Raw genomic sequence first — 25,182 nt, 5'->3', positions numbered from 1 at the left:
GCCCCCCTCTCAGGAGACCTGGAATCCCTCCTGGGTTTGTTGCCTCCCTGCAGTGAAAATCTAAAGGTCACTTCTCAGGCTCTGTCAAAATCTAACGGACATGTTTCCGACCATGCTGAATACTCCTCTCGGCCATGTTCGACCTGTTGAGAGCCTTTTTCCTTGAAGTGTTTTCTTTCTTTGGCTTCTGTGATATATTCTCTGAAATCTCTCTCTGCCACTTCCTTTCACGTCTTTTGTTAGCTCCTTGGCCTCTCTCCATCCTCTAAATGTTTCTCCAGACTTCTGACTTTGGCCCCGTGTTTCCCCCTTTGCTTCCTAGTGTCTCCTCAGCTCCAGACCCTTAGATATAAATGCTTCCAGAACTTTTCCATTTGTAGGCCCCACAGGCTTCTCAAAGTTTATGTCCAAAACAGCTTATCAGCTTTGCCCTGCTCCCTCCGCCCAGAAACAACACACACAACACCACCAACAAATGTCAGCAAACGTGCAACATCTTGATTCTCTCAGGGACCTACCAGGGTAGCCAATGGCGTGCCTCCGGCTGGCTGCTCCTTCAGTTCCACAGCCTGAATTTGGAGTCCTGCAGTTCTCTCACACCAACGAATCCAAAATTCTATTGATTCTGTGTCTTAATATATAGCCTACATCCTCAATGTGTCCACACACCCACCAAACCAACTCAGATCTGCTATTATAATAATTACATCTAATCTGGACCTTCTGTCCCCTCCTCCATTTTTTATACTGCAGTCTAAGTTACTTTTTAAAATTGTAAATCTAATCATAGAATTTTTCAGTAACTACCAATGACCAGTAAAAAAAAAAAAAAATCCAAAAATTTAAAAATAGCCCAAAAATCTCTCCTGGATTGGGCTCTTAACTATATTCTAACATCACTGTCACTTTCATGTTATGTGTACCTCCTCCTTCCCTTGAATGTATCATGTTCTCCTCTCCTTCTGCCATGCTAGCTTCTCCCACCTGCCCCTCCCGTGGTCCCATCTAATCTCACTCATCCTTTGGGTCTCTTCTTTAGGAAGGCCTTTGTCTAACCTCTTGCTCAATTCTTTCATGTCTCTGAGCCACCTCATTGTCACGTGTTAACCCTAATTCTTGTTTAATGCTTGTCTATCTTTCCTGCTAGACTGTATGATCAGAAATATCTGTTCTTTTCCTCACTGCCTCAAATCGCCAGTCCAAGGGACCCAGCATCTGAGTTTATATTAGTTTTCTATTTCTGCTATATCAAATTCCCACAGAGTTGTTGACAAGATTCAGTTCCTTGTGTTTGTAGGACTGAGATCATCCCTAATTCCCTCCCCTTCACATCCCCCCCCTTTTTTTTCTAGTAGATAAATGGCATTCCCTGCTTCTAAAGGCCACCTATATTTTTTGTCTTGTGCCCCCACCCTCCTTCCATCTTCAAAGCTGTCAGAGTTTGGTGGAGTCCTTCTCGCACTTTGAACCTCTCCTCCTCCTTCTTTCATCTCATCTTATTAACCCAGCTGGAAAAGATCCTCTGCTGTTAAGTATTCATGATTAGATTTTTGCCTTCCCAGATAATCCAGGATAATCTCCCTATCTCTAGTCCTGGACCCATAGTCTCGTGTGAGAGTCCCTTTTGCCAGGCCATGTAGACACAAGTTGCAGGGATTATGGTGTGGACATCATTGGAGGCCATTATTCTGTCGACTACAGAGACCATGTGTTTTTCTGCCACAGTACTTCCTCCAAAAGTCATTTCTACTGGTTTGTGGTCTCTTTGGTACTTATTCCTTTGGTTTTGCTAGATAAAACTATTATAAGCTACCAGTGCTTAATATGTGTTTGTAATAAGAATGTTGAGTGAATGAATGTATATTACGATCTCAAACCTGATAAATTGCAAGCCACAGAAGCAAATCAAATTCCAGAAAGACAAACCACCATGAGTTGTGTCAGCAGAGAGAGCCTGAATTTTAGAGGAAATGGTTGAGAGGAATGGCTATATGGGAGGTAGGGAATTACGTTGCTGTCTTTTATCTAATTACTATAGATTGTGTATTAGTGTACCAGGACTCAATTACAGTTTTTTGTGTTATTTTAAAGTTGGCCACGAGAAAATAAAGTGGAAATATTTCTTTGTCCCTTAGCATTCTTTTCCAGAATCATAGAAATTTAGAGCCGGCAGGGATCTATGGCCAGTTCTCTTGAGCTAAATAAAAGTTAGATTGCTGCCTAAGGGAGAGATAGGCTGAAGATTTTAGAATTTGAGTAGTTTAAATGGTAGTAGTTGAGAAATATTGCTTCAAGTGAGTGAAAGTAATAAAAGGAAGGATATTCTGTACTCTTGATTGAAAGTAGCTGAAATCCATTAATTTTCAAAATATATAATTATTAAAAAACATTTTTCATAGGTTATCTGTGAGAATAGTAAGCTGTAAAATGATGTGAATTACCTTAGTGGCTGAATATTAAGCTACAAAGAACAAAAGCGGATTTTAATGTAGAAAAAAATTTTGTGCATGAAATTGAGGTCATATGTGCTAGTGATGTATGACTTACAGGAAGTAATAAAAAAGTTGGGGGGGGGGGAGAAGAGAAGTAAAGGTATACTTTTAAACTGATGGGACCCATTTTAAGGGTGGAATTTAAATTGCCGTTCTTTAAAACCTGAGTTTTTACCCCCACTCTATAAGGGGGCAGGGGAACCTTGATCAAAGTAGACCTCTCCCTCCCCCTTCAGAATATCCTTCTTAAAGTCGACAAGCAAGCTGTCTTTGTTTGCTGTTCCTACAGAAAGTGGTGATGGATACCATTTTTATATATTTAAACTTTCCCCCGCGTTTATTTGAATGAGAGAAGCCCTTGTAAAAGAATGGTGTCAGAGGTTAAATGCATCTGCCCGGGTGTTTCTCCTGCCTGAGGTCATTCTCCTATGACAACATTTTATTTGCTCAACATCTTAAATACAGATGTTTAGATTAAAAAAAAAATGCTCAGGAATAGTGTGCTTTTATTAACAGTATTGATGATTGATTTTGAATGTTTTTACTTCAAAAAGCCAAATCTCCTGGTGGGTGGAATTTTACGAAGCACCTGTTAAGCTTTAGGGAGGAGGACCTTTTTGGCCGCGACCCAAAATACATATTTAAACAATGAGCCTGCCAAAGTCAGGAAATTATAAAACAGTTTGGAAATTGCAGAATCTGCTTTTTTTTTTTTTTTTTTTTATTACCCCTCAGGTTTCTCTTGCAGCTTGGTTATAAATTCTTTCACATGGGACTTACTAATGTTCTTACTATTTTAAGACCAGATTTAGAAAAATTAAGTCAAGCTTGGAGATCTCAGGTTTGTATGCATAAAGACCATCAGATTGTAAATGGAATTGCCTCCTCCAGAATGTGGGCGCCCACTCCCCAAAGCTTGTGGAGGAATCCAGTATGCATTGTTGAGCATTGTTGAGCGCAGCCCGGCTGGCTTCCTTGAGCCCTGTGGCCCCTCGGGGTCTCGGGTTTTCCGGTGAAGCCAGAGCTGCCAGATAGAAAGTGTGCCCCAAACAGTGTGGAAAAAAGCTGAACACTTAGGAAAATGGGGAAACCTGCTGAGGGTATGCTTCTTGGTGAATTCCATTTGACCTTGATGGTCCAACATTCTAACTCTCAAATTTACTATTTCTCTTCCTACTTCTAGAATTTAAATTCAGAGACTCGGTGTCAAGATGGCCAGTTATCTTTTTTATATTCCAGCAATGAGATATTCTTTGTATACTAATGTATTTTTTTGGGGGGTGGGGGGGGAGGCATTTATGGTTGTATTAGTTAAGTAGCCCCAGTTTTTTGTTTAGCTAATTGTTGCTTTATGTTTTATGATTTCATGACACACATAGAGCGGGAATTGTGTGAACTTTGGCACTGCACTCACAGTTGGGCAAACCAGAGAACGCTAGGTAAATGATGGTTTATGATGATGGTTTATGAGGACAGGAGGTTCACCAGAAGGCACAGGAATCATCTAAGCATCTATCATCTTCAAGTTCTCCAAGACTAATGATTATGATTATGAGAGACACATTAGTTGGTTGCCTCCACTTAATATTAAATAAAAAATATTAAAATGCTGCCCTGGTTGGATAGCTCAGTTGGTTAGAGCATTGTCCCACTATGCTAAGGTTGCAGGTTTGATCCCGAGGCAGATACAAGAATTGGTATAAAATATCCAGTTTCTCTTAGGGAAAATGTTTGTATTGTCACACGGTTACATACAGGGGTAAAAGGCAGAAAAACAAAGTATAATTTGGATTCTTTGACATTTTTGTATTTTCAGGTTCTTGAGCTTTGGTTGGCATTATCACTATATTAAATATCAGGGAATGGGAGTTTAAAAACATCTCAGGCACCATTCCCATAAAGCAATTTACTTTTTATTCTTATAGGACACCCATCCTGTTTGAAATTTTGTCCCGAACTAACAACAAATGTAAAGGCCTTAAGGTGGCAGTGCATCGAATGCAAGACGTGCAGTGCGTGTAGAATCCAAGGCAAAAATGCAGTAAGTACTGCGCTCCATGCTCCGTCTCCAGGAAACATGTCAGTTTTCAGTGTTTAGGTTCTTATTTTCTGTAGACGGTTGCTATATTCCTTTAAATAAACAGATGTCAGGCTTCAGCATTGATCACGAAGCTCCTTTATTATATTTTATGACTGTTAATTGGATAACATAAGAATTTGTGGCCTTTTACAGTTGTTTTCAGTCTCAATTAGTCTCTAATATGTCACATTGCAGGATAATATGCTTTTTTGTGACTCCTGTGATAGAGGGTTCCATATGGAGTGCTGTGACCCCCCACTTTCCAGAATGCCAAAAGGTGAGTTTTTAAACCATATTTAAGATGTGTTTTATTACATGCTCATTAGCCTTGTCCTGCTGTCTGACAGCTCAGAGGTTTACAGGTTCCTTAAGCATTTTTTCATCTCCCATCTTCCTGTACTTAGGGGTTTGGCACAGATTACGACCAGAGGAGCATAACAGCATTTGGTTTGAGGCTAATGTGTATAATAAAGACTCTAATTCAGATACAGGGATAAAAAGACTACTCCTCTCCTGAAGCTCTTCCTTTACTAGAATAAGTTTAGATTAGGTAGGTCACAAGTTTCCAACACTCTCCCTATTATTCAGTACAATATTCAGAGGCAAGAAATTACCTATTTTTGAGATGATGGTGATAATGATGACTCAAAGATCCTGCAACAGGAGCCATCACCATTTTCTTGGCCATTAGTTGATAATTTTGAACAGGAGCATCTGAACTTTTATATGGGGTTAAGGTTTTCCATCTCTATTTATTGTATAAGTAAAGCCCAGCTTAGTATCTTTTTTCTCATTTTTATATGTTAAACGTTAAAATAACTTTGCCTTCTTATTGCAAAATTTGTACATTTTCATTGTGAAAGATTTAGAAAACACAGGTTGATAAAAAGATATCAAATTAGAAATTCCTTCTTGCCCCACATACCTTTTAAAAAGAAATGGAACATTCTATATATGATTTGTAACTTTGTGTTTTCCCACCTTAACAATAGATCCTAGCATTCCCACGTCATTAAACGTTCTCCTAACATAGTTTTTAACAAGTCTGTAGAACTCCATAATATTGAGCTGAGGCTACAGACCTGGTGATTGTGGGCCACAGATACGTTTTGTTGGCTATATATAAATCTGTATAAATATTTACAACTTCTCTAAATGCATTACAGAAGAGCTGCTACAATATTTTTTTAAAAAAATTTTTAATTTGAGTTCTTTAGGTAGAGTATGCACGCTCCAATTTACCCCAGTCTGACTATTCCCTGTGTTACATTCCATCTTGCTTTAGTCACATATATTATACCTGGGTGGTTCCCGAACATACTTGATTTTGCAACCCCTTGTATAAGAAAACCCATAACTTATTTAATCAGTCCCCTATGGAGGACATTACAAATGTTTCCAATTTTTTCCATCCACAATTATTGCCTTAAGATAAATTCCTAGGGGAGGAATTGCTGGATCAAAGGCTATATACATGAAAGGTTGTATCGGTTTTCAGACCAACCACCAAAGTCTGAGAATACCTGCTTCCCTGTATGATGACCAGCACTCACCATTGCTTTATGACATTGAATCTGAGGCACACTTTAAAAAACAAACAAACATTTTAACGTCTTTGAAATCAGATGCATCTTTTAGCCAGCCAATGAAATGCAATGTCCTTATTTTAAATTTTTACCAATTTGATAAAAGAAAAAAAGATGTCTGATAATTTTCTTTAAGTAGTTAGATCAGACATTTTTTGTATGCTCGATTATTGGCTGTTTGTATATAATCTTTGTAAAGTGCCTGTTTTGTCCATTAATCAGTTTCTATTGGGGTTTTTACCTTTTTTTTTCTTCCTGATTTGCAGAAGCTCATATTTTTATGCAGTTAAATCCATGAGTCTTTTATGGCTTCAGTCTTAAATTTCAGTAATGCTTAGATTATACAAATATCCACAGATTTTTCCTGGTGCTTGTAATATTTCATTTTGTCATATTGTAATATTTACCTGCCTAGAATATATTTTTGTAAAGGATTGGGAATAATTTTTTTCCTACCTAGATAGATAGCTGTTTGTTCCATTACCAGGTATTGAGTCCTTTTATCTGATAATTTGCCACTGATTTGAAATAAAACGTGTTGGATATGCTAAACTTTTCTCTAGCTTTCAGTATTATGGCTTTTCAATTCTTATCCTTGACCTAGTTCCCTATGCCAGGTGAATAGTTTTAATAATTGTAGCTCCATAATGCTTAAACATTTTAAGTTTTAATTTAAAAATTATATTTTATACTGCTAGTTTTTTTAGTGTGGAAAATTTCCAGAAAGAAATGATAAAATAAATAATTTTGTCCAGATGTTCCAAAAACTGATTGTCTTGAAAATGTCTTCCTCAAATCAAAAGACATATAGTATCTGACAGGCTCAGGTTGTCTCGTGTGTTTATGTGGATGAGGGAGGCATGGTGACATGTTGGAAAGCCTTCTGGAAAGGCTCTGAGACGGGGCTGCCCTCTGCTCTCACCACCTTGACGGGGAAATTGACCTTTAACAATGGCTTCTGGGAGAGACTGACGAAAGGAATGAGCCACAGTGCAGTTTATCTTTGATGTCTCTCCTAAAATGAAACATTAAAATATTTTTCTCATATATGTATTAATTCAGGGATGTGGATTTGCCAAGTCTGCAGACCAAAGAAAAAGGGAAGAAAACTACTTCATGAGAAAGCTGCACAAATAAAACGTCGATATGCAAAACCCATTGGACGACCGAAAAATAAATTAAAGCAACGATTGTTGTAGGTTGAGATCTTATCAAACAAGAAATCTTTTATGTTGTGCTTTAAAATATAGGTGATTATAACCCCCATAGGTTCCATTAACTTTTTTGCCATCATTTTTACAAACTCAAGGGATGGGGACTATTTCTCCTTTTATATAAGCTGTGGAAATTTTTTGAAAATAACGTTTTTAATTACAGTTGGCATTTTGGGGTCTTCTGTTGGCAGGATCTGTGATGCTAAGTGACATTTTTCAAGCAGCAGGATGGAAGCAGAATGTCAGCACAGGAAACAGTCATTCGGCCTACTTTGTTACTGGCTGAGCATTAGAAGAGCTTAATTATACAATAGTTATGTGGGAATTTTAAAACGAGAGGGATTTGTCTCTAGTGAATCTATTTTGTCGCTCCAGATAACATTTTAGAAAAATACTTATTTTTTTCTGGTGCTAATTTAGTATTGTAACATTTCAAGATCCCCTTTATGAAATATGGCCACCTGAGAAACCTGCAAGTGACTATCTTCATGTTTGCCTCCAAAGAGTTAGACAGGACTATTTAGTATGTGCATGTGTGTGCAGGCCCATAGTACATACAGAGTAACAATTCGCTGTGGCCTCCAGCTCTACTATGATAAACCCATTTCTGCTACCTTTGCCACAAGGTTGCATTAAAGCTCAGTAGAACATTTGCAGGAGTTACTTGGAAAAGTAGAGAAAAGATAAGAAGTGAAATGCATGTAGTTTTTAAAACCTGTATAGAGTAGGGATTTGACTATGAGTATTAAGTAAGGTATTTAGAAATGAAATCAGCAGACTTGCATTAATAGAACTGCATATCTGAAGCAGTTCTATTAATAAGACCATTGTCCAGTTCCTGAAAGGGTCACTGTGATATAAAAAATGAGTAAATGCTCTCTCCACACACCCTGAACAAACACCAAGTGTCTGACTTGGTTGCTCTTTTTGCCTAGTTTTATCTGAAGCACTTCACTAGATTGCCTGCTTTCAGAAAAAGTGTCCTTCTGCACCTGTGTCCATCCCTCAAAGGAGAACTAGGATGTGTGTGATCTTTTCTAGAGTTTTCTGTGACTCTTTATGAAAACCCTTTAACTGGTTGACATTTTTAAATGGAATTTTTGTTAATTTCTGGAGGCAAACATAAAATAAAAATAAAATCTTTCATATTAGCATCAGTTGAAGTAGAAATTATATGTTTTTGCATTCATCCTGTGTAAGCATTGTTCTTGAAACGGGACTGTATCCTCAGGGTCCAATTAAAAAAAAACCAAATGAGGATATAAACTTTCTAAACAAAGGACGCAGCTGAAAATTGCATCTGGCACCAATCCTAACTTTTTGTTTGTCCAAAATTGTCCTTTGAGCTTAGGAATTTTTAAGACAGTCTAGGGAGTTTTCCTTTGTACATGCTTTATAAGCATATTATCCTTTCTGGGCAATCGATTCCAGATACAGTCCAAATGCACGTTCTAATGCGAAGCGTTGAGCCTGGATGAGTTGTTTATTGGTAGCCCTCACCGTGACACTGGAGATCTCCAGCCTTAATCCGATTTGGCCGAATAGGTGGCGCCAGGCACAAGCCGGTGTGGGTGAGCCGCCCTCGGGGAGCTCGCGGCTGCCCCGTTGGTCTGCACCAGCTCCCCTCCTGCTGACTGCTGAAATGGTTCATCATTTCTCCATGTACAAAATGACCCCCAAATGTGGTCTTCTACTTGTGATTACTTAAACTATTTTTGTAATTCTATATCATACCATTTTCAGGCTTCCATTTCTTCATTATTATCCTTCAGCTAAATTGATAATTTTTAAAGTGCATTCTTGGGCCCCAGCGCAGCCATAATTCACATGCAAATGTTTCCATTGTACGAGATTCTGCTGTGAAATGGGTAGCTTTCCAAGCCCTGACCTGAGGTGAAGGCAGGCAGCTGCCCTTCCTGTGCGCAGCTGTGTGACGGAGTGACCTCCAGTCTCTGTTGACCACACATCTGTGCAGGCAAAACCACCAAATGAACCGCCTTAGCAGTCAGAACCGTGTACAGAGATTCTGACACCACGTGTCTGATAATGACCATGGTAAATGTGCTGCTGCTTCACCAGACTTTCCATGTCATGTCTGACCCGCTGTAGCTTTTCTTTAATCATTTCTTCGGTTTTTTGCTACTGTTGTCATTTTTTCAGCAATATTTTATGCTGTAATTAATTGTCTCCTTTACTTAGAGAGTATTATTGGTTATCTTGTCATCCTAAGCATAAACGGCTGAGAGGACGAGGGTATCTCTGAGTGTTTGCTTTAAAAAACAAACAAAAAATCAAACATAAAAACCTACTAATTTATAGACATAACCCAAATTCTATTTATATAAATTTTCCATTTGAGTTAAAATTGCTTCTAACTAGAAATTAGATAAGCTTATTTTTTTGCTTCTCGATACTATGACTTATTTCCTTTAATATTTTTGAAAAGACATATCAGGAAATCATAATTACTTGGTGGCAACACAAGGGTAACATTTTAATTTAATTATAATGAAAGCATTGGGTTTTCTTCTATTGATTGCCCTTGGGTGCACGTGGATTCTTCCAGCACCTGTTGGATGGGCCCTCAGAGAATCGTGACACACAGGTGTGGTTGCTGCTGACTTTCAACAGAGAGACATCTAGGTGGAGGCACACACATCCAAACAGTCCTTAGGGTTGCAATTCAGCTTCTGAAGTTTAAGCACATGGAGTGCAACTAGTTGCTATAAATTTGTTTTAGATACCTTTATCATTCTATTATTAAATGCTGATACTATTCTCTAAATTTTTGCCTAGGTCTGTAACCAGTGATGAAGGATCCATGAATGCATTCACAGGAAGGGGGTCACCTGGTAGGGGTCAAAAGACTAAAGTCTGTACCACACCTTCATCTGGTCATGCTGCATCTGGGAAGGACTCAAGCAGCAGATTGGCTGTCACAGACCCCACTCGGCCTGGTGCCACCACCAAAATCACCACCACCTCCACCTACATTTCTGCCTCTACACTTAAAGTTAACAAGAAAACCAAAGGGCTCATTGATGGCCTTACTAAGTTTTTTACACCATCACCTGATGGTCGCAGATCACGAGGTGAAATAATAGACTTTTCAAAGCACTATCGTCCAAGGAAAAAGGTCTCTCAGAAACAGTCATGCACTTCTCATGTGTTGGCTACAGGTACCACACAAAAGCTAAAACCTCCACCTTCTTCACTTCCACCCCGAGCCCCCATCTCTGGTCAGAGCCCCAGTTCACAAAAGTCCAGCACGTCCACCTCTTCTACCTCTCCCCAGAGCTCTTCCAGCCAGTCCAGTGTGCCCTCCCTGAGCAGTCTCACTAGTAACAGCCAGCTGAAGGCACTCTTTGATGGACTCTCTCATATCTATACCACTCAGGGACAGTCTCGAAAGAAGGGACACCCAAGTTATGCACCACCCCAGCGCATGCGTCGTAAAACTGAATTCTCTTCCGCAGCAAAGTCTAAAGCCCATTTCTTTGGAAAAAGAGATATTAGAAGTAGGTTTATGGCTCACTCCTCCTCCTCTAGCTGGGGGATGGCTAGAGGACGTATTTTTAAAGCAATTGCTCACTTCAAGCGAACAACTTTCCTTAAAAAGCACAGGATGCTAGGCAGGTTAAAATATAAAGTGACCCCTCAGATGGGGACCCCCTCACCAGGGAAGGGGAGCTTGACAGACGGAAGGATTAAACCTGATCAGGATGATGGTAAGCAAAAGGTCAAAGCTCCAACCAAACCTGCGTCCCGTCCCTTTCTCCCCCCAACCCCCCAAAAATCAACCAATCAACTCCTATTTGTCACATAGGTCTCAGCTATTTTCTCTTGTTCTCACTTCACTTTCATACAGAAACAGTGAAACTCTGACCTTTTTTTCTAATGCTGACTAAACCTCCAAAATGTTGTTTTTTTCCAACTAATACTCTCCCACCTTTTATTATTTATTTCCATTCGTAGTGACACTAGGACCCCCCAGATGCCTTCATAGCGTTGCTTATGGCTTTGTAGTCCCGCATGAGTAGCCACTGTCACGCTTCCGCCATGTCCTTTCCCGCGCGGCCTTTGCAGCCACAGTGCTGTTCGGCCGCACGCTGTCAGCGCCTCCAATGGGGTTTTCAGCTCCCCGCCCCCCTCCGCTCCATTGCTTTCTCATGACCAAGTTCATCCTGCTTCCTTCTCAACAAACTGACCTGTGGTTCTGTGAGCTGTGCTTTTGGGTGTGAGTGTGTCTGTGTGTGTATTCACCTTAGGGAGAAAACCGATTTCAGAATTTCATTGGACAAATTTGGCCCGTTCCATGTGCTACCCTTTATAAAACAAAAAGCCAAAAAAAAAAAAAAAAATGTGTCATTTGGACAAAGTGGTAGATTTTGCTATCTCAAAAGTGGTAATGGGACTTCTCGAACTAGACTTCTAATCTTGGTTGGAAAATGTGATTTTGTTTTGTGTTGCTCTGACTTTCCCTCATTTATGTATTGAAGCTATGACAGTGATTATTCAAGTAAAAATTGGGGTACAGCAGGGAAAGGGTACTGCCGGATCTTGGAGCAGTGCTTAGCTGTAAACGTTTATAAAGCTTTACCGAAAATCCCTATTTGCCCACTCTGCTAATTTGGTACTGTTTTGGTAATGTACGGTGGTCACTAGTGATTCCAGTCGGTGAAGACACTTTCTGCTGGTTTTAAATGACAGATACTGAAATCAAAATAAGCATCAAACAAGAAAGTACAGATATAAATGTGATTGGAAACAAGGAAACTGTCACCGAAGAGGACTTGGATGTGTTTAAGCAGGCCCAGGAGCTCTCTTGGGAGGTAAGGCCCGGCTGCCGCTATCACCACAAGGGTGATGTGTGACTTCTTCCTTTATGATTGTTATGAGATGCAGCTTTGATTTTATAGAATCTTCTCCTCAAAATCCTCTGTGGTTCTTTTAACTGTGACCATGATTGTTTTTGTTGCCTGTCCATTCAGAAACAATGACGTTGTGGAGGTTATCTCCACTCTTAAAGGTTAGCAATGCTCAGCTGGTCTCACAGAATAGACCAGAGTAGCAGTGGCTGAGTCCTATTTTGAAAACACCTAGCTGTGAAGGAATAGAATTCTATTTTTTTCTCTCCTCAAATATAGAAGATAGCAATTTTAAATCATTAACAAAAAAGGAAGAACATTGCTTTTAAGTTTACCAATGCTGCTGCCAACACAGATGGCCAGCCATATGAAAAATGTCTCCCACCTTAACTCTTTGGCATGGATAAAGGCAATATTGAGTTGTATGATCAGTCATAGTCACTTTTCTTTTTATTGGAATTTTTTTTATATGATTCCACTTAAAATGTTAACTCTACTTAGCTTATTGTCACCAAAACATTGGAAGGTAAGGCTATTGGGCTTCTCAAAGACAAATTCTGTCTGGATTGTGACTTTTTTATGTCAGTAGACCACATTCCATTGGCACAATACTCACGGATAAGCTCCCTGCCCCACCTCACTTCCTTTTTAAGGGGAAGGAGGCCATGTATAGGCTCTTAAACTTTATTTTCAGTAGCAGTCATTTGGGCTAAATACTTTGGTGGTTTCTACTTCAGGGGCTATTGGATATTTCCATTCATCATTCTGCCCCAGCAGTATACTTTGTGCTGTTTTTCCTTTGGCTAAGATAAATGTCAAAATTTCCCCCAATCTTTGAAATTTCTAGTCCTTAAATATTACAATTTCTTTAGCCTATTTCTGGCATTCGTAGATAAATGGGTTGAAAGCAGACATTGTCCAAAAGATACTGTTAAGTCTAAAGACCTTTCTATCCAACGTGCTAACACTGGCTTTTTCTTTTAAGAAGATTTCATGTCTGTGCCAGGCACTGTGCTGGACACTGAGAATGTCACAGTGAATCCGGCAGACGATGCTCTTCACCTTGTGTAGTCTACTGCACAGGAGTAAGGGGAGTAGGAGGAGACTTCACCATTGATTACTTAATTATAATTGGGATAAATATTACCTTGTGGAAGAATGGGGACTGAAGAGTCTATATAATAGCCTCATCATCTTTTAATTTCTTCAGTTTCAATACATTGCAACAGATCATTGAATTCAGTTCAATAGACATTTGTATTTACATCATGTGTATCCTATCTTGGTGGTACTTTTTTTAAAGTATTAGTTTGTTTATATATAAACCTTATACTAAGTTGATTATTATTTCAAGGCCTATAATGTTTTTTTCAACAACATGAAAATTCACAATTAAGATTAGGGTTCTGGTCTTGATAGGTTTTCATATCCACCAGTGAAAGAGCCAAGATGTAAGTGAAGAAATCCCTTTCTTATACTAATCTTTTCTTTCTCTCTGACAGAAAATAGAGTGTGAGAGTGGAGTGGAAGACTGTGGCCGGTACCCTTCTGTAATAGAATTTGGGAAATATGAAATCCAGACCTGGTACTCCTCACCTTACCCACAGGAATATGCAAGGTAATGGAATAAGCCTGCAGGTATATAACTTTAATGTCATATATGTGAGGGAGAAAAAAATCTTGATTCTAAAGCAGGAATATATTATTTTCAGGACATACATTTTGATGGTAGATTTTAAGTGCTTCCAAAACTATTCCTTTGGCCAGTATTTTTTTATAGTACTTAATGTCCTATTTAAGCCCCTAACACTCCTTAGTTACACAGGCATCATAAATTTTGCCTTTTAGCTTCTAGATCATGCTTTTTCTCTTTGGTTAATTGTGACTAACTTGTTAAAAGTGAAGAGAAAATAATAGTACTAGAGATTTCATTTGTCTTGAATTAAAATTAACTGAGATTGTCTTGAACTAATACATTTTAAAATGGGTATCTTGTGGGCAGATATCTTCCTTCAGGTATATCAGGGTACGCTTTATTAGTATCTTCTCAACCTTTTTAGCCTGCAAAGTGTCTGGTTAATCACACACTGGCTTATCGTCTACAGTAAGCATTGTCCTTTTCTCTACCATGTGGGTGTCTGGCCAGTCATCTAATTGGAGAGGATGGGGAGGGTTCTAGAAGTTGAGTAGCAAACTGTCAGGAGTCTTGGTTTCTCTTCCCAGGTTATATCACGTTGGCTCTTTGTTCTTAAACAATTTTTTTAAAACACCAATGAGCTTTAATTTGTATAGTAATCATAAGTCATGTGTTCTGAGAACTTTGAATAAAATTTGCATATAAGTCCAAGATTTGAAATTACTATTATCTGAGTGTGTATCTAACTCTCCTCAAAATATTTCTCACCTTTCTTTTTTTTATTAATTTATTTTTTTAATGAATGAATGAATTTGGGTGTGTTGTTGTTGTTGTTTTTTGTTTGTTTGTTTTTGTGTGTGTGTGTGTGTGTGTGTGTGTTTGTGTGTTTATTTTATTTAATTTCAGGGAGAAAAGGAGAGAGAGAGAGAGAGAGAGAGAGAGACAGAGAGAGAGAGTGAGAGAGAGAGAGAGAGAGAGAGGATGATGAGAGAGAATCATTGACTAACTGCCTCCTGTACGCCCCCCACTGGGGATCCAGCTCACAACGCGGGCATGTGCCCCAAACCATGACCTCTTGGTTCTTAGTTTGACAACACTGAGCCTTTTTATTGTTGACAGTATTACAGATGTCCCCCACTGCTCCCCCCCACCTTAGCCCCTTCCACCAACCCTGCCCTACCCTAATCTCCCCAATTCTTATACCCCAAAGACCTTGAAAATGCTGTGAGCATTTGTTGTGTAAATGCTAGCAGCACCCATTTAAGTGTGATAGAGCACAATAAAATAAGGTGGAGAAAAAGGCAGCAGGGAAGAGAAAGCTATTTGTCTAGCGTTACTCAAAAGTGGAATTAGTAGAAACAAACCAGATCTTTTGACTTTCTTACATTTAGTGCTTTAGACTATATGTAACCATGATACTAACTTTTAAGTCATCTGACCCCTAAGTACAAGAGGAAACAATTATATTCTCAGGCTCTTCTGCCATATAAGTATGCAGATTATTTTTTAAAATAATGAATTCACTTCTGAGTAAATGGTTCTTATAATTATACCACTGATCACATATACTATTGGAACTATGACATTAAATGAAATTTGAAAAATATAAATGGTTACATGACAGGATGCTATTCTATAGTTGGTTTTTAGAACAGTGGTTCCTGTTCTGAAAACCTTTCTTTAGGGCATTTCTAAGAAAAGACATGATTTATTCATAGAATAAGGCAACAAATATTATGTTGAAAAATAATGTAAGGTTTGTCAGCTCTCTCTACTATTGGCTTGTTTTTTTTTTTTTTGCTTTTTTTAAACTACTTTTTTGAAATGCTATTATACAATCTTGATATGATTTAGAGACCATTGAACAGTATTTAATATTTCCCCCTAAATAGTATAATCAATCTGAAAGATTCTTTGATTTTAAAATTTTAACAGGTTACCAAAGCTTTACCTGTGTGAGTTCTGTCTTAAATATATGAAAAGTAAAAACATTTTGTTAAGACACTCCAAGAAATGTGGATGGTTTCATCCTCCGGCAAATGAAATTTACCGAAGAAAAGACCTTTCAGTATTCGAGGTAAGCGCGTGTAAATAAAACACTCAGTTTTTGAAACTTAGTATTTCCAGCCCTCCACTATGTGTTGAATTGTTTGTTGACGGTGTAAAGTCTACTCAATCTTGGCATTGAAATTCAGACTGCTCTTCAAAATAGCTCCATGTTTTGGAATGTTTATCAGACCATATTAAGCAACCATTTAGATTGATAATGAATTCCTACTTCATCATATTAACTTTTTGTCTTGCCCCAAGTCCCTGTCCGCACCAGAAATGTTCACCAGTGAATTTATGATCTCCTCGGCTCTTTGTAAATGCTCCTTCCTCTGGCAGGAGACATGAGCTTTGTTCGGCAGCTCCAGCCAGTGTCTGGCAGGTGCTCCCCCTTCCAGGGAATTGAGCAGCTGTCCATATCTCCTCGGCGCACAGCCACCTGTGTTTCCATCCGTTTCTTGGCAGAGCTGATAATCCTCTTGGTGAGCCCCCGGCAGATGTTGGGGCGCCCCCCCATCTGGGAGGATGACCACCCCTGGAGAACTCTGCAGTTCACAGGAACCCCTTGTGGCTCTGTCTGTCATTGTGGATTCTCGCAGATATTTTGTGTTTTCCGAATTGATTTAGTAGCAAAGGGCCTTTGCCTCTATATCATTTCATTGTTCATTCATGTTTCTACCGTCAGTTTCAGGGATCCGGTTTAGCTGAGGCAGCTGTACCTTGAGGAAACCATGCCTTCTTTTTTCGTGTTACTGCCTTTTCACAGGGTTTCTTTCTGTCCTTTATTCTCCCCTTCCACTGCCCTGCCTTATTTTCTTCTCTGTTACCCACCTTGGTGCATTATTTTTCGTTCCTGGGTACTCAGTAGACGTGATATTTTCTCTCTGAAATACAGTTTTACTTTGGATTCTTTTTTTCTGAATTGTTCAGAGTGGAATGTATTGTTCCGCCCCACATTTCTCTTGAGCTCTGGTCTGTAATGTCTCCCGTTGTATCTGACACAGGGAGGGTCATACGTAGGTTTCTGGCAGGGGTCAGTCGTCCCCTCTCAGACTAGTGGGGCCCACTGCTTTTTCCCAGGGCTGATCAGAGAACACCGGTGACTGCAGCTGTGTCTCAGGAATTTTTAAAGCCCCTCTCCCTGGGTGTATCAGGCTCTCTCTTGGCAAGCTTGACGGAAGAAGGGTCATGTTGCTGGGAAGATTGGATGTTAGTTCTTACTAAGGGCAGGCACAGGGTTTCTCTACCTGGGCACCGTTCACATTTCGAGCTGGATATTCTTTGTTGCAAGAGACTGTCCTGTGCATTGTAGGACGTTTAGCAGTAGGATGTTGGCCTCTACCAACTAAACTCCAGTCAGACCACCATCCCGCCTGTTGTAACAACCAAAAATGCCTCCGGGTGTAACCCATGTTCTGGGGGGGGAGGGGGTAAAGTCACACCCAGAGAGAGAGCTGAATGCAAGTTCTTGTCCTTCCTGCTGTTAGTCTTGGGATGTGACCCAGCAGGCCCCAGCCAGATTCAGGCAGCAGAGCTGTCCGCACTTGAGGCTTAGCGAATGTCACAAGTTCAACTTTCCTTTTGGCTCCTTCCTCGGTGCCTTGTTCCTTTCTTTTAACCAAAATAAAGTGAAATCACCGTCTCACTGCTTCCAGAAGGACAGAACACGTTGTGGCTTTTAAGTAATTGTTAAATAAATCAGCATGAATCCGCCTGTGGGGCTGAAGCTTTCGTAAATCCAGGGGTTTCCTTAAGGATGAGAGAGAGTCAGTGTTTCCAGTTGCTAGGCCGGTAAGAGCGGTCTGCTCTTTCAGGGCAGATGCTTTGGGACCGCACAGAGATGAGAGGGGGGAAGTCAGAAGCAGATTTTTAAAATTTATTCATAAAAGTAATTGAAAAAATTGGATTGGATAAGACCAAGGTCCCTATTCTAGAATCTAAGTTAATACTTAGAGTACAGCATGTTGGAAATTTCTCTGAGCAGTTTCCTAAGTATCTTGAAAATCAATAAAGAATAATCACAGATTACCACTTGCCTGTCTTCTTTACCACTCTTGAGAGCAGGCCACGCCAGACCTTTCACATCTGGTAAGATTTGGCTTCGGCATTGTCATCTCTGTTTTTCTGGTTCACAGCTACATCTTTGTCCTTTTTGTAATGTACTACCATTTCCAACAGGACTACATTCCCAAATACATAAAAACTTACTTTAATTAAAGAGAGAATTGTAGCCTCTGTACCCGTTGCCCATATTTGATTATGTTGCTATGTGTGGGACCTAGGTTTCATCCAAGGGAAATAGTTATATGAAGTCTAAAAATAATTTGTGCAATATGAGAACCTGTATGGTCCACAGGAGACTCAAGAACAGTGAAGTTCATTGTTAAAGAGCTCTGGTTAGCAAATATCCATCTCCCCTAAGAGAAGTGCTGGGGAAATTTTTCTTGAATCTGCTGTGATTTCTGTTTTCAACAAGTAACTACATTTGATCAAAGAAATTGGCATCTGTGCTTAGCCTCCTGTCTATAGCCATCAGTATCACAGCTTGATTCTTTTATTTTGAAGGGAAATAGACTGTAATCATTGTACTTATTGTAGGTTGAAATTCATCTCACTTTCTCTGTAAGTATTCCCAACATAGAAATTTTATCTTTTCCAATTATATTTAAAATGATGCTTGGGATACAACCAAAATGGAAGCCTCTTTTGCTAATCCTCACTTCTGAAGAATCAGAGTAATATAGCTCATTTATTTTATTTTTATGTGAAGCCCTTTTGTAAACAACATAAAGTGTAACTTACTTGAACAGTATTTTGATCTGTTTACATTTCTTCAGTTCAGGTTTACATGGTTCAAACAGAGAGGACATGCCTGATCATTTTTTACTCGTAATAAGTTGCAAATAAAAAGTACTCCTTTGTTAGTAGTTTGGCCTTTCTTCAGGTAGCTTAAAGAGAAATTGAAGCTATCTTATGCCCCAATTTCAGAGAAAAGGTGGAATTCTGTTTTGCCAAGGGACACTTATTTTCTGTTTAACTTTATGCTTGTTTAATGGAGTGTTTTAATCTCTCCGTTTGGGGATTTGGAAATAAAACAATGTACTTTCCAAACACCATATAAAAGGAACAATTTTATATTGAGTGGTATTTTTATGATAAATAATGTTGTCTGTTTCTCTTTGCTAGGTTGATGGGAATATGAGCAAAATTTATTGCCAAAACCTTTGCTTGTTAGCCAAGCTCTTCCTGGACCACAAAACGTTGTATTATGATGTCGAGCCATTCCTTTTTTATGTCCTTACAAAAAATGATGAAAAGGGCTGTCATCTGGTTGGATACTTCTCTAAGGTAAAACAAGAGCCAGTGTGACCTTCATTTTCCTTTTCTGAATATTTTTGGTAGAGCCCAGTTCTTTGAACAGGGCTTTTTTATCACTATAATTTGAATAAGTGACACATGTTTCTGAAAAGCTCAGGTTCTTGTTCACAGCTCATTTAAAAAACAACAAAAACAATCACCACCATGCCTAGGACGTGTGTAAAGGACCTCAGCCCTGCTTGCTGTCTTGATTTTCAGCATCCACGTAACGTCATAATTGCAGCTGCAGACCACCTCGCATCTTTGATTTTCTGAATGTTAAGCTTATTTTCTTTTTCCCTCTAAGTGGTGTCAACATGAAGATTTCAGTGTAATTAATGCAGCATTTAAGAGATAATTCCCATCCCTTTTCATTGCATTCCCTCTGTGGTTATCAGTATCTCTGAATGGGAACATTGGCATTTGGACAGCCAAGCTGATGCAATGACTGGTGGCACTCTTTCATCTCTTGTTCTCTGTGCTATTGTCTTAAGATCTAAAACACTGTCGCCTTTAAAAGGCCTGAGTATCTCCAGTTGTTAACATAGGGAAGCCTTGCTGTATTGAGCGGATGTCATTTGTCTTTTTCACTCATTCAGAATGATTTTCTCACATCCTTCGGCTCAAAGGCTTCTGAGAAACAGCTCATATACAATGAAGGAAAAGTGAGTTTGGGGATACTTACCAGGCACTGGCCTGAACTATCCTTAGGCACCTCTAAAATAATTTAATGTGCCAGGATGGTAATATGAGGCTTCCAGGCAGAAGGCATAAATGATCAAGACCTTGTGTGGTTGTTTGTTTTTCTTCTTCTTTATGATATATTTTTTTCATATTAGGTGATAAGTGAACTTACATAATATGAGTGGAATGCTTTATAGAAATGTTATTTTCAAGGAAGATCAAAAGATAGAATATATATATAAAGGTCCTTTACAAACTGTAGTTTTTCTAAATTTAAGAATCAGTATAAAGACCATAAACAGAAATGCTAGTAAATGACAGCACTCATGGGACACTGCCTCGATGTCTTAATCCACATGTTTAGTAAAGCTCTCAAATGAGAAAGAAGGAAGTTTATTTGTGCATTACAGATTCAAAAGATGACAGAATCAGCACAGAACTTTAAATAGGAAATCTATTTATATAATTTCTAAAACATCCTATCTTTTTCTCTGAAAATTTAAAAAGAATAAAGGAGAGGATTGTCCTTCCTATAGAACACGGTGCACTTTCAGTGTATCTGTTTAAACGTAGATGCTTAATGTTGCCTGTAGCCCCTGCCCTGCCTCTGGGTCCACGGTTGGTGGTGACTCTTATTGTTTGAGTCTCTGCCTCTTCCTCCAAGGCCCCACGCTTTGCTCAGAACAAACTAAACTTTTCTCATTTTGTCACAGTTTCTGTTATAGCATAGCAGCAACTACTGTCATTTCTTACTATCTTCAGAATACTGGTATTTTTGGCAGTGTAGTGAAACAGAAATTCATCTAAAATAATCATGTTGCCTGGCCAGTGTGGCTCAATGGTTGAGCATCGGTCCAGGAGGTCACGGTTGGATTCCTGGTCAGGGCACATGCCCTGATTGCAGGCTTGATCCCCAGTAGGAGGCATACAGGAGGCAGCCGATCAATGATTCTCTCTAATCATTGATGTTTCTATCTCTCCCTCCCTCTCTCTGAAACTTAAAAGACTAGCTACAAATCAAATCATACTCTAGTGTGTCAACTGGAATGTGAAGGACTATGGCCCTTTGGAGTTATACTTAAACCAAATGCCAGAGGGTATAGCCATAGAATGGCCAAGATGACCTAGCAAAGTTCAGTGTAAATTATTACATGCATGTGACTATCCAAGCACATAATAGATTGCTCTAAACAGGAGAGAACGGATGTGCAGTTATATTATCTAAAGGTTAGGATTTAGGTGTACTAACATGTTTTGGGGTGTGGGATTATCCTTGAGTTGGATTTCAAGAAGTCTGCCAGGAATAGGAAGGAATCTTCAGCATAAAGAGAAGAATGACATCAAGGGTGAATTCTTTTAAGCCAGTGTACATCTCTTTTTAGGTGGAGTGACCCATTTGTCTAACTTTGCAAAATAGACTAATTATTTGAACCTTTGCCATTGATGTTCACATTCAGAGATGGACAATCCCGCTTCCAAGGAAAACTGACACATATTATTTCTTCCTCCTCATTTCTTAGGCTCCACAGACAGCTCCGAATGTGCAAAAGTTGGGAGCACATCTCTTTCACAAAGAAAACTTTAATTCTGCCCTGTAGGGGTTTTTCCACAACCATTTCCTGTGATCTTTCAAACAGGTTCATTAAAGATCTGGGTGTTCTGAGGCAATTCTTTGATGTGGTTGGTACCATTTGTGGTCAATCTTATTTGCGGCTTATATTTGGCCAGAACATTCACAACCTCAAAAGCCTTTTCCAGATCTTCTCTGTGTAGGTTTCTGGCGGCTTCTGTGTACTCTGCATAAAATGCTGCCACTCTGATGCCACTTCCCACGAAGCTGCAAAGTCTCCCTCAGCTGTAAGAACATGCTCTCCCAGCCTTGCTCCTGGTTTCGGGCTGCTGGTAACACGCTGGCCTCATTTTGTTTGGAGGCTTTGAGGTTCCTTTTTGCCGCTGCCGCTTTTGTTTTGTATTTCTGGCTTGAAATGCAGATTAATTATTTCTCCAACTTTTTCCTTTGACTTTTTATTCAAAGGAGAAATGTATTGGTGCAAACCTACCCACACACATACTATTTTAGTTTCCCTGGGGCATTTGCTCAGAGGCATAAGACATATTGCTGTTGTGGCGCGGAACATTATTTAGCAAGGTGGCTGGCTGAGTCCTCACTGACAGCGCCGCGTGACTCTTCCAAGTTGTGTTGAGCAAGGAAAGCATTTCTTCCATACTGTCTGTGTTGTTTCATTTGGCTCACGTTTCCTTGGATTCTTTATTCGTATGTTATGGTACTGGCTTCCAAGAATAAAGACATGATTGAGACACACGCCCGGAGTCGATGGTTTGTCGTTAGCTGGTGGTTTGATTGATTAGCAGTAGGATCACTCTGCTGGAGCCCCACCTGACACTCTGGCTCACCTCCGCGGACTGGGGTACAAAGCCAGCGGCAGGTGCAGGGAATGGCCCACTTCAGCGCAGTCTGACATCCTCGATCTGTTCCTCCCTCCCTCCCGCAGGAGAAGCTTTGCCAGCAGAAGTATAATGTCTCCTGCATAATGATCATGCCCCAGCACCAGAGGCAAGGATTTGGACGGTTTCTCATCGATTTCAGTAAGTGGAGTGCTTCCTTTGCTTTCGTGACCCAGCGAGCCGCTCGCAGCGAAAGGGAGAGTAACATAAAACTTTGTTTAACCTGCGTTGTGTTTGTCAATAGGTAATGGTTTTTCTATTTATATTTGCATAGGTTAGAAAATCTTCCTCAAGTGAAAAATTTACTGCTGCTCACTTATTGTACTCCAGGAAATTGAGACTAGATCTCTCAGCAGTGCCGCCCGCTCACAAAGCCATTACCCCGAATGAACCGGCAGAATTGCATTCCATTCCATGGTGTTCATGCTCATTAGCACCAAGAGAGGCAATTATTTGCGATTAAAGCTGAAGAAAGTGTTATTTAAAAGGATATTCGGCTTTCTAAAATTTTGCCTATAATCTTGTACGGTACAGAGCAGGGGAGGGATAGTTCTCGTTAGAAAAACAATTCTGTAGGTAGCCTGTTCTTTGAGCTTCCCTAGTAGAAATAACGATCTTGTTTTGTTCACTTCTCTTTTCTGTTAGGGAAATGATTATAGTGTTTGTATCTAGAAGTTGCCCAAGAAATATTTTTTACACACCTTCGTATCTTTTGAGTCCCCTCAATTAAGACTACAAAAATATATAAAATTGTACACATGATAATGTAGGGAAAATGTAGTGTTTTTCTCTTTTATATTATGTCGGTTGTGTAACTGTAGTGTTAAGGCTGTACTTGGAGAATTGATTAAAAATAGCCAGATAACATGAAGGCCCTGGGTGCCGTGATAATAGCTATTTTTGACAATGTAAAAATCTGTCACTGGGAACTGTGCGCTGCTTACTAAAATCAGATTGTAGTTTGTCTGATTTTGAACTTAAAGAAGAAAATTTCAGGAAATTGTATAATCTTCATAAAGTACATCAAATGCAAAACCCACAGTGTGAATGTGCGCAATGAAAATCAGGGAGAGCTAGGTTAAACATATATCTACATTATTAGATATTGAAATATTAAAGTTTGGGTGTAAAATAATGGTAGATCAATTTTGAACTGATGATGTGATGTATTAACATTGAAGGATATTTTTTGGAGTGTTTTTTTATTGATTATCTTTGTACTTTGGGGTAACATTTCTAGTTATTAATTCATTACCCTCATCTATTCTTTCCTGACCTAGTCTTCCCAAGGAGGCCATCTTACCGGAGTTCACGTTTTCATTTCAGAGAGTAAACCCAATGGTCTTGTTCTGGAGTTTTGGGGCCAGCATTCATAAGTTGTTCATAAATATTAGAATTTCTGGTATGCATAGCAGCCATTCAAGACTTAAACTGTTGATAGTTTGTTTGTGTGACTAGCGAATAAGTCCAGTGTTCAAGGTCTTCCAGCTTCTGGTTGCAGCCTGTGGCTTTTCCGTCTACTACCTTCCCCTCGAGTGTTCTGACTCCCCTTCTTGGTCTCTGCAGTCCCCTCCCTGGGATGCGCATGGCCGGCCAGAGAGCCTCTTCCTTTTGACCCACCTCCTCCTTTCATCTCATCTCCTCCTGGCTCCTGGCTCCCTTAGACGCAGCACGCCCTTTGGTCCTAATCGTGGATGTGTTATATCTCCAGTTCACTGTAAACTCCCTGAATACCTTCCTCTTTGTCTCCGGTAGGACAGTGCACGCAATAATCTGCATTAGTTCTGTATGCTTGTTGATTGGAATTGGGTCTTCAAAGTGATAGGGTCACTGCCCACAATAATTTCCTACCTAAAATTGAAAAGGGGTTGGGACTTGCCAGGTAAAAATGCACGTCTCCAGATACAGAAGCTTCTTATTTGTACTACATGGTCTCATATTGAGGCCTTCGACATAAGGAAACCACCCCGGGGAAAAAACGTTACCGGCAACTACTACACCCCTGTGTCAGCCATTTCTGTGAAAGCTCTGTAGAGCCTACACTGTATTTTTAAACGTGAGCTGTGAGACACAATAGGACCTTTCTGGATGGCTCAGGGCCAGCATGATGAATGCCCTCCGTTAGGGCGTGTCCAAGCAGTGCAGCGCTGAGGGTGTAATTTTAGATTTTCTCTTTCCTATGCCGTTGGCATCGCCCCTACACTGGAGTGGATTAAGGAGGTGAATGATTTGAATAACGTTGAGAGGGGATTGGGGTTATTCCTTCAGAGAAGAGGAGATCAGGGGGAGAATTTTATAACATTCAAAGAAAATTGGAAGTAGTGTAAAGCCAATAGAAATCTAATTTAAAACAAAACAAAGTGCCTTGCCTACTAAGGTTTTAAAAAAGATAGAGTAGGCTGCTGGGGAAAAAAAAAATGGATAGCATTGTATGCTTTGGAGTTTCTTAAAATAATAGTAGATAAATATCTCCCTGGAACAATTTAGGTCCAGTCTTTTGCAGAAGAAGGAGTTAAACCCCATGACCTCCCAAAATCCTTGTCAGCCTCATAATTCGGAAAGCAGGGCGAAACAGATTAACCAGGATTATGGGTTTTCTGAAATCTGCTGTTAAAGGGACCTTTTAATGATTATATTTATTTTATTCCTACTTTGTATGTAAGCCTGAGGGTCTGTGGTCAGGGGATGTGTTTTCAGTAATTCAATAAAAGTTGTAAGGCAGGAAAAACCTTATTTGTCTATAGCAGCTG

At 39.6% G+C, this 25,182-nt stretch overlaps 1 protein-coding gene across 7 annotated transcripts in view; it reads left to right on the top strand.

Annotated features, from left to right (window-relative positions):
- Positions 1–25,182, top strand: part of KAT6B (lysine acetyltransferase 6B) — a 176,346-nt gene that overhangs the window by 114,669 nt on the left and 36,495 nt on the right. For 5 of the 7 annotated variants that reach the window (XM_084904835.1, XM_084904837.1, XM_084904834.1 and 2 more), the window contains 9 exons: positions 4,418–4,533; positions 4,768–4,849; positions 7,221–7,353; positions 10,169–11,100; positions 12,083–12,204; positions 13,743–13,858; positions 15,812–15,953; positions 19,112–19,273; positions 22,480–22,573. In XM_084904835.1, the coding sequence (XP_084760961.1) occupies positions 4,418–4,533; positions 4,768–4,849; positions 7,221–7,353; positions 10,169–11,100; positions 12,083–12,204; positions 13,743–13,858; positions 15,812–15,953; positions 19,112–19,273; positions 22,480–22,573 (1,899 nt within the window). The remainder of the gene's footprint in view (positions 1–4,417; positions 4,534–4,767; positions 4,850–7,220; positions 7,354–10,168; positions 11,101–12,082; positions 12,205–13,742; positions 13,859–15,811; positions 15,954–19,111; positions 19,274–22,479; positions 22,574–25,182) is intronic. The other 2 variants (XM_084904838.1, XM_084904839.1) reach the window with 2 other exon arrangements.

This window comes from Pipistrellus hanaki (genome assembly GCF_964339955.1).
Source record: "Pipistrellus hanaki genome assembly, chromosome: 14".
In the NCBI taxonomy this organism is placed as follows: domain Eukaryota; kingdom Metazoa; phylum Chordata; class Mammalia; order Chiroptera; family Vespertilionidae; genus Pipistrellus; species Pipistrellus hanaki.
Note: the sequence above shows the minus strand (reverse complement) of the source record. Positions and strands in the feature narration are given on the sequence as shown.